The 9,561-nt window shown below is 45.2% G+C and overlaps 1 protein-coding gene across 1 annotated transcript; it reads right to left on the bottom strand.

Moving 5' to 3' along the window:
- Nucleotides 1-8,241, bottom strand: LOC117042372 (mucin-19-like). The gene is made up of 3 exons (XM_033141920.1): nt 1,671-8,241; nt 782-861; nt 1-51 (listed from the first exon to the last, which is right to left on the bottom strand). The coding sequence occupies exons 1-3, from the start codon at nt 8,239-8,241 to the stop codon at nt 1-3; spliced, it is 6,702 nt and encodes a 2,233-aa protein (XP_032997811.1).
- Between the last annotated feature and the right edge of the window lie 1,320 nt (nt 8,242-9,561).

The raw sequence follows: 9,561 nt of genomic DNA, 5'->3' as shown, positions 1-9,561 counted from the left end.
TTACAATGTTGAGTAGCTGGCCAGGATGAAGAACGTTGCATAATAGATGACCTAGGAGAGAGACAGAGAGAGAGAGAGAGAGAGAGAGAGAGAGAGAGAGAGAGAGAGAATCAATCAATCAATCAATCAATCAATCACTGATATAATAACATGCAAGCCAAAGAAAAAGACCCTCAAGTCCTGGCTCAAAAAACACCCTCTTTCTGATTTTGGGAAAGGTGCATTGAAACATCTGATGTGCAAAACTCTCCTCTCCTCCTCGAATCCCCCTCATTGTCCTAAGCCTTTGGGCAAAATTCTGCCCCTCCCTTTAAAAATCTTTGATATCGAAAACCTCCATGTATTGTTTCTTTAAAATCGCTTCTACTTGCTTTTTAAAGTTCATGCAGTTTTCTCTAGAAGTGTCAGTTTTCTTTCTCCACCCCCCTAGCTAATTAGGGTTTTGGTTTTTTTTTTTAAGTGGGGGAAAAATCCCCACTGTTTTGGTCCTTTTCTAAACCAAAAAATATCCATAAATTTAAAATTTGTTGTGATTTTTCATCTTGGAAATAGGCAGAATCCATTATTACCAGGCTTAGAAAACACCTAAGACTTTTAAAAATAACAATACAATTGCCACCGCTACCCCCACCCTGCCGATTTCCTCTAATCTAAAATATTATTACAAACAAACAAACAAACAAACAAATGCCCTCTTTCTGTTTTAACACCTACACACCCAATAAGGGTATATCTGACAATGTGCATGGGGGGGGGGGGTTGAAGTGCCTGTCTTCCTTACCATGCAAAATCCGACAGCCAATACCAGGATGACCAGCATGCCGATGAGCAGTGTGGACCAATATGGTGGAAGGGCCACTGCTGGAGGCAAGAAGAGAAAGGATGAGTTGCTTTCATCTCATTTGGCTTGCTGCTGCTTCATATGGAGGTTATGCTTTCCCTTTGTGGTCAGTGGAAATTGTTATCAATGCCTTGGTACAATCTTGGATCACATGAGTCAATGAGACTCTGGTCATGTGCAGAGTGCTTTTCAGTTACCCTGTGGTCTTGGTGGACCACAGGTTTAACATGAGTCAACCGTGTGATGCAGTAGAATAAAATAAAATAAAAGCTTAGGCTGCATCTACAGAAGTCTAGTGTCCAGATCAAGGGAAGTAACAGTACCAATCTATTCTTCCTTGGTCAGACCAAACCTGGAATACTGTGTCCAGTTCTGGGCACCACAATTTAAGAAGGATGTTGACAAGCTGGAACGTGTGCAGAGGAGGGCGACCGAGAGGATGAAGGGTCTGGAAACTAAGCCTTACAGGGAACGCTTGAAGGAGCTGGGTATGTTCCAGCAGGGGGCCGGTCCACTGTCTCTCAGACCTTGTGGGGGGGGCGAACTATATTTTTTTTGGGGGGGGGGGGAATGAACAAATTCCTATGCCACACAAATAACCCAGAGATGCATTTTAAATAAAAGCACACATTCTACTCATGTAAAAACACGCTGATTCCCAGGCTGTCTGCGGGCCGGATTTAGAAGGCAATTGGGCCAGATCCAGCCCCCAGGCCTTAGTTTGTCTACCCATGGCTTGGAAGCTTATTTTGTCATTTAGTGGTATAATGATTAATAAATAAAATAATATTTAGCTAGCATTACAAAACCCAGATTGTATCTGGCTTACCTGGCTTGACAACACTGGATTTTCCTTGGGAAGCAGAGGTAACCCCTCTGGGGGCAACCACAGGAGCCGTTTTGCAGGTAGGGGCAGCAATGGGAGTGTTCTCTGTAGGGGCAGCAGAAGGGCTCCCTTTAGAGTCCATGGCATCACCTTCAGAGATAGTGGGTGCAATCTCACCAAGAGCGGTGGAAGGGAATGCTTCAGAGGTGGCAGTGGTGGGGGTCTTCCTGGGGACTGCGGGCGATATTTTCCTGTGAATAACTGTGGTGGTTTCACATATGGCTGTGGGTATCTCCCTTTGGGTGGCTTCAGTGGCATTTCCAGGTTTGGCAACTTCTCTTGGGGTGTCAATAAGAGACACTTCCAGGGGAGCCAAGTCGTGTCCGTGAGTTTCTGCAGTGGTGTCAACATTTTCTCCAAATGTGGCAGCATCAGGCACCTCTCCTGGACTAATAGCTAGAGACACACCTGGATCCATGGATCTAGTGGTGGAATCTGTGGTCTTTCCAGTTATAGCAATATTAGTCTTTCCGATGTTGGCATTGAGGACCAATTCTGGGGCAGCTGAGGGGTCCCTAGAGACAGTAGCACTGTTCTGTTCTGTGGACATAGGGCTCTCCGAACTGTTGCCCATGCTCTTTCCAGATGTGACAGTGGTTGCTTCTGCTGGAGGGATGGTGGAAGACCCTCCTAGGACCATTGTAATGCCTGTAGGTGTGCTAGTATCAGCTTCTCTCAGTTTGCGAGTGGGTCTTTTTCTGTAACTGATAACCTGGGCCCCTTCGATGGTAGCAGACTCTCTAGTGTGGGTGTCATTGGACTTGTCTGGCGTGGTGGTCACAAGATCATCTAGAGCAGTATTGTTGCTTCCAGAAACAAGAATGCTGACTTCAAGAACTGTATCTATTGGGTTTTCCGGTGCATTTCTGATATTTTCAGGGGTGTTTGGACATCCTGAAGCACTGGTAGCATTGTCTTGAAATACTAAAGCCTCCCTAGGAGAGGTGGTAGCTCTGGAACTGGGTACCTTACCATGGACCTCAATGGTGGTGACTTTCCCAGAAGTAAGTGTCTCATCAGGTCTATCACTGTCACAAGGTGTGGAGTCAATAATCCCAGGGAAAGATGCACTGCTGATGGGAGTGGTAGCTGCTGCTGCTTCTGAACTGGAGTGTATTTCCAATACACTGTTAGCGTCGGATGTGGAGGACTTTCCAGTGTCAAATGTGGCTGCCCTGGTACTGGTATCTTCAGAAGCACTGGTGTCACCAGGGACGAGACTCTCCTCAGGAGGAGGAGTAGCTTTAGAAGTATGAGCCTCAGCAATTCCAAGAGTGGTCTCAATAGTGGAAGTCTCTTTCCCAGTGCCTCCAGAGAAAGGGACAGATATTCCCCTGGAGAAAATATGGGCATCCTCTCTTGGGTTGGTGAAAGTCCTGGCGATGGAATCTGCTGAAGAGATGGTACTCAGGCTTAGGTCTGTAGGTTGCCCTAGAGATGTAGTCTCGCTATGGGAAAGGATGGTCCCACTGCTTAGAGTGATGGCAGCAGCAAGAGGGAACAATATGGAATCTTCTGTAAGTGTGGTTTCAGGAGTGATGCTGGTGTCTTCTCTACAAGTAAGGGTCATTTCAGAGACAGAATGCACCTCAGTGACAGGGGTCTCTTCAAGGCAACTGGTTGTTGCCCCAGAGGTATCTTTCTGTATCTCAGTGTCTTCAAGAATAGCTGCCATGCTGATCTGCCTGGAAGTAACTGGCTCTTCAGAGGTGGCGATGCTTTCAGAGAAAGAAATATTACCTCCAGTGATAGAGGCAATGATATCTTCAGAGGGTGTGGCAGTGGTGATTATGTCCTGGCTACCAGAGAGGCCTGTGGTACCATCTCCAGAAGAAAGGACAATGACATCTGATGTGGTGGTGATATGTTCAGGGACAGGGGTGGCAATAGCCCCTCTATATTCATTGGCATTTGCCCATCCAGGAACTGTGGTAGCTTCAGGGGCAACAGTGATGATACTCAGGTCTTCAGAAGTGGTAATGCTAGGAGTGGCTCTAGGGCTAGATTTGTCTTCAGTGGCAACAGGCAGGTCAGTTCCATCAACCAGTTGGGTGGGAGTGATGGAATTGTCAAAGGCAATGCATGTCTCAGGTATCTTAGAAGTATCTCCTGGTATGGAAATAGTGTCCAGGCTTGGAATGAATACTGCTCCTGGGCGACCAGTGGTGTCACCATAAAGGGTGCTGTCCGGAGTGCTGAATGCCTCTGTAGGAGGGAAGCTGTGTGGATGAGCACTGGCTTCTCTTAGAGGTGTGGTCACATTGATTGCATTGCCCAAGGAAGGTGTCTTTCCTTTTTCAAGGGTCAAGGTGGTTCTGTCCCATGGATTAGAAGCATCGTCATCTGTACCTCTAGGGCTGACTGTTATATTGGCAACATTTTCAGGATTATTGATGATGGTGACATTACCGGTGACTGTGCCTTGTGGGACAGTAGCTATGGTGGCATCTCCAGTGACAGTTTGTGCAATGGTGGTGACATTTTCTCCTGTAGCAAAGGAGCATATCTCAGGGACAACAGTGGGAGCCGCAGTGATTGAGGTCTGGTCCTGGATCCTGACACCTACAATGGTGGCTGGAACATCCCTAGAAGTTGGAATTCCATCAGAGCTAGTAGTGATCTTGAACTCAGAAGTAGCATTATCAGGAGTAGAAACAGTATCACTCAAGGTATTACTGGTACTAGTTGTTACATTTGTTGTAATTATAGAAAGGTCACTGCTGAGATCATCTTTTGGAATAGCTAGGTCAGAGGTTTCTTCAAGGATGTGGGTGTCTGCAGAAGACCTTGTCCCCCAAGAAAGGACATCACAATGGATTCTGATGTCTCTGAGAGAAGTAGTAGCAGCAGCAGTATCCTCTGAAGTAACTATTTCTCCCAGTTTTGGGGTATCCTGAAGGATGTTAGTAGATCTGTTTCTAGAAACAGTGGTAATGTCTTCAGGGAAAGCCTGGGTGGCCATGACAGTATCTCTAGGGGAAGTAACTGTGGATGTGGCTCCCATGGTAGTGGTGGTGATGGTGATAGTATCTTTCCCAAGGATGGTGGTTTGAGAAACATCTCCTGAGACATTGGTAGCAGTAGGTTCCTTGAATTTGGTAGTAGGAATGAAGTTGGTGCCTACAGACGTTGCAATGGTGTTGTTGTCTCCAGTAGCAAATACAGAAGAAACACTGGTAGCAGCGGTGTATCTGGCATCTTCAAAAGTAGTAGTGACTTCAGATACTTTAAAAGTTCTGCTAGTTGCACTGGAGCCTGGTGTCCCTTTCTTAGTTCCTACCACTGTGGGAGTATCAATCCATATCTTGTTGTCTCCAGAGGAGCCAGCAGCATTTTCTGTTAGGTTCCTCTCACTTTGTGCAGTGGCTTCAGCAATGACATGTCCACTGCTGGTTGTTTTCCTACAGGATGCCTGCTCAAGGGCGAGGAGCATCTCATCGTGCACAGAGTTAACTGTCCCCACAACGTGTGCACCCTCTGGAATTTTGGTGGTGCAACCAAAGGCAGGGGTGCTATCTCCTGGACTTGTGTTGGCCTCTTGAATACTAGTTCCAGCTGAGAATGATAAACTAGGGGTAGGCATATGCCCCCTGATTGTGGTGGTCTCACTGTTCACAGAATCAACTCTGTCTCCATAGCACATCTCCTCTGAAGTGTCAGTGGAGGTGTATCTGCTCTTAGTTGCATTCATTAGCAAAGAGCCAGGTGTGTCCTTGGTGGTAGTGTCTTCTGCAGCATCCTCTTCTATTTCTGTTGAGAGCAAAGAATTGTTAGTAGCAGACCCGGGGTTTGGTGTGGCAACCCCAGGAACAGCCATGGTAGCATCTGAAGGGGCTTTGCTGTCACCAGCAATAGTACTGGCATTCAGATTTCTGTCCTGTGCTGCACTGTGGGTTAAAGTGGAGGCATCTCCAGAAACAACGTCTATAATATTTTTTCCAATGGAGGGAGCAGCATCTGCAGAGGTGATAGAGGCATCCTCAGAAGCAGTAGAGGTGGTCACAGTGGCACTGGCATTCTCTAAATGAATTGTAGCTGCCTCTCTAGATGCTATAGAAGTCCTTGGGACAGTGACTTCTTCAGGAGTTGCCACACCGGTGCTCTGAAGAGCAGGAGCACACTGGTCATCCAGTGTGGTGGTTGTGTTTCTAGTAGTGGCCTCTCTGGCAGGTTCACTCCTGGAAATATTTGTAGGAATAATGACACCAGTGCTGGCAGTTTTCTCACAAGGAGTGGTGATGTTACCAGAAGCTATAGTGGTTTTGTCAGCTATAGTTTCTGAGGGTTTCCCAAGTTCTGTTTCAGCAGAGCACTCAGTGGTGTCCTGAGAGAAAGTGGTGATAGTAACAGATCCAGGAACATTCAAGGTGGCATCTTGGGATGCGACAAAGGTTTCGCTGGAGACAGTGGTGATAGCATCATCATGAAGAAAACAGTTTTCCTCTGTGCACATGGTGGCGTGGTCATTCCCAGGAGTGGCATTGTCACCAAGACAATCACTACTGTCCTTGTGTCTAAAGGTGGTGTCCTTGTCAGAGGTGGTGCTAACTGCATCTCCAGAGACAACGGTGGATCCAGGGTTCATGGCGACCATGTTCCCAACCATGTTTGAGAGTGTGTTTCCTGGAGTTTCTGTCGTTTTAGTACCAACAGGAATGGGAGTGTTTTCAACAAAAGGAGCAATAGCAGTGGTATCTCCACAGGTCTTTTTAAGAGAGATGCCAAGGTTCTCTCTGGAGCTGATATTGGCGCCCTTTGAAGAAGAAGTTAAGAATTCGGTTTGGTTGGCATTTTCTGGAGTAGTTGCAACGCTGTCTTCCCTGATTGTGTTATCTCCACAATCCCTGCTATCAATATATCCAGTGGCATTAGCAATCTCACAGACATGAATTGAGCTAGGTGTAGCGGTTGAATTTTCAGACTCAGTGCTAGCTGTCTCTCTAGGAATGGGTGTCTCCCTGACATTGCCAGAAGACGGCATAGTGACAATTTCTTCAGAAGGGTTGGCTATGGTGATGGTCTCTACTACAATAGTGGCCGGTATATTTCCGTGGATTGTGGCCATGTTTTTAAACATACCAGTTGTAGTGTCTATGATGCCGACAACATTGGTCACATTTCCAGGAAGAATGAAAAAAGGCTCGTTAATGGTGGCAGTGTCTAAACAAGTGGTCGTGATGCTCCCAAGGGACGTGTCATTCTCACTAGGAATGGTGACAGAGTTTCCAGAGTCTGTTGTGACAACCTCTAAAGGGACAGGGGTGGATATATTCCCAGAAGTGTTAAAACTGCCGTCTGTGGAGGCTTTGTGGGTGTCTCTGGATGTTGTAGCAGTACTAGAGGAAACGTTGGCTTCTCTAGACACAGATCCTGTTTTCTTTCCATTGGTAGGACTATCTCCAGGACCAGCAGTTGTGTTGTTGCCATCGAGAGCGAGGCTGGCGTTTGTAGAGACAACAGCTGAAGGTGGTTGGGAGCAAGCTGAAAATGCTGTAGTGACAACTGAATTCTCTGCACTGAAAGGGTTGGCAGTGCAGCCCCCTGAGAAGACCGCGGCATTGTCAGGGCTAGAGAAGGACGTTTCTTTAAAAGTGGTGGCTGAAATCTCTCCAGGGTCAGAAACAGGGTTGGTGCCACTGGTTAGCTCATCACAGAAACTGGTGATGTCACACACTTTAGTGGTATAGTCCTCAGGGCCTGAGGTTACTTGAGCACCATTGGTATCCATAGTGGCACCAAAAACAGTGGCCTCTCTAAAGAATGAGCTATCAGTAGCCTTTTCTCTAGAAGTGATGCTATTGCTATCTCCAGGAGCAGGAACTGACTTCCTGTTGCAAATATCTCCTAGGGCAATTGCCGGAGCACAGCTGATTCCAGGAGTGACTGCGACAGCAGTGTCCCTGTTGCTTTCATCCATAGCAGTATTTCTAGGAGCTTTGTAGAAATTGTCACCCGTGGTGGAGATATTTCCAAGAACTGTGCTGGTCTCCTCAGTTGCAGAAGCCTTATTTACAGCACAGCTCACCTCGATAACACACCCTTTGCTCAATGCATCTTCAGAAGCTGTGGAATTAGCATTTCCTGGGGCATCTTTGGACTTGAAAGAGGACCCACATTGTGAGACTACTCTAGGTGCATCTCTAGAAGATGACTTGCTACGAGCTGCTTTCGAGATGCTAATGTGGCTTTCCCCCGAAGTGTCTCTCCCCTCACAGCTGACAGTAGCAGTATCATTCTCAAGGGCTGGCCCGATGTGATTTTGATGTATGGTGTTTGGGCTAGGCTGAGATGTGGTGATGCTTTTGGATATTATGGCAAATGTGGCTTCAGAGGTAACAATATCTTCGTCAATGGGAGCTGTGTTCTGAAGCGTAGGTGTGTTTCTGGGGGTTGTAGTTGTGTTGGTCACAGAATGTATGTCCACACTGTTGGTCTGCTGGCCATCAACTGTGATGCTCTTTTGGTTGCTGCCTACCCAAATGTTGGCAATTCCTCCTGTTTCTACTGGGTCCATTTTCTAATCTTCAACAATGTTCAGCAATAATAAAACCTGTGATGGTGCAGGAAATGATAACAACAATACAAGAAAAGCAAACTCAACACCGTAAGTTATTATTCTATTATCAGAACAGCAGCTTCCCTTAACCTTTTCTTCTTTTTTTGTATATTTTTATTAAATTTTCTGTTTAAACATTTAAAATACTCATTTTACATCCTTAAGATATCAATGACTTCCCTTCTTCTCTTTCCATGGTTCATTTTGCATATCATAAATCATAGATCCCTGCATATTTTACAAAAACTATACCATTCAGTATTCCATTATTGCATCCATCAAAACTTGTTTACACTGTTGAATTTATCTTAACGCTGCCAGCATTTTCAGCTGCACACAATTATTTCCCATATATTCAATTAAAAAATTCCAATCTTTTTTAAACGTATGTTCTTCTTGTTCGCTTATTCTATATGTTAAGTCTGTGAGTTGTGCATATTCTGTCAACAACCTGTCATTCTTCTTTAGTTGGGACCTCGCTCGTTTTCCATTTTTGGGCTAACAAAACAAAGCCTTTTTCTTCTGATCAGTTGTTAATCTTCAGTTGCTCCCATAAAGTAATTCCATTTACCTTGTAATTTCACACCAATCGTGTTCAAGATAAACCACACAGAAAACTGTGAAACCCCTCACTGCACCTGTCTTTTAGAAGCCTGGATGGGGAGGGTGTCCCCTGAGACTGATTTTGTAGAAATGCCACAGCAGCTGGAAGCCTGTAGACAAATAGTCCAGTGAAACACATTGTTCCTGGGAGTGCTTTGGGTTGTGCACACTTTGGGTGGTACAACCCAATGCACAGAGCAATCTTTGATACTGCACTATTTGTCTATAGACTTCCTGTTGCTGTGGAGTTTCAACAAAAGCAGACTTTTGTTGTTGTTGTTGTTGTTTTATTATATTGCACTTTTCAAAATATTTTTTCAAATATTATTATTATTATTAACTTTTTGATATTTTGTTTATTTATACTTTTGAAGTTTATACATTTCACTAATTTAAATGTTCATTTTGAGATTTCCAAACTTGACTTCCACCCCCCTCTTTTCTGGGGTTCCTTACATTTGTTTTTCAATAGCTTCTGCATATCCAAATTAATTTGCTCATTTATTCATCTTCTTTAAATATATACTCTTATAAAACTGCAGGTTGTTACAATAACCCTGCCAATGACAAAAGCAGTCTTGGAGAAAACACACACACACACACACACACACACACACACACACACCGATCCAGGCTTCCAAGGGGCAGATGCAGTCAGAGAGCTGTTACAGTTTA

Source organism: Lacerta agilis, chromosome 2 (genome assembly GCF_009819535.1).
Source record: "Lacerta agilis isolate rLacAgi1 chromosome 2, rLacAgi1.pri, whole genome shotgun sequence".
NCBI lineage: Eukaryota > Metazoa > Chordata > Lepidosauria > Squamata > Lacertidae > Lacerta > Lacerta agilis.
This window is presented reverse-complemented; position numbering and strand designations above follow the sequence as displayed.

Excerpts from the sequence above, each read along its gene's own strand:
- LOC117042372 (XM_033141920.1), bottom strand. The coding sequence starts at position 8,241 with ATGGACCCAGTAGAAACAGGAGGAATTGCCAACATTTGGGTAGGCAGC. Across the intron at positions 862-1,670 it reads ATCCAGTGTTGTCAAGCCAG|CAGTGGCCCTTCCACCATAT; the intron begins GTAAGCCAGATA and ends TCTTGCCTCCAG. Across the intron at positions 52-781 it reads TGGCTGTCGGATTTTGCATG|GTCATCTATTATGCAACGTT; the intron begins GTAAGGAAGACA and ends TCTCTCTCCTAG.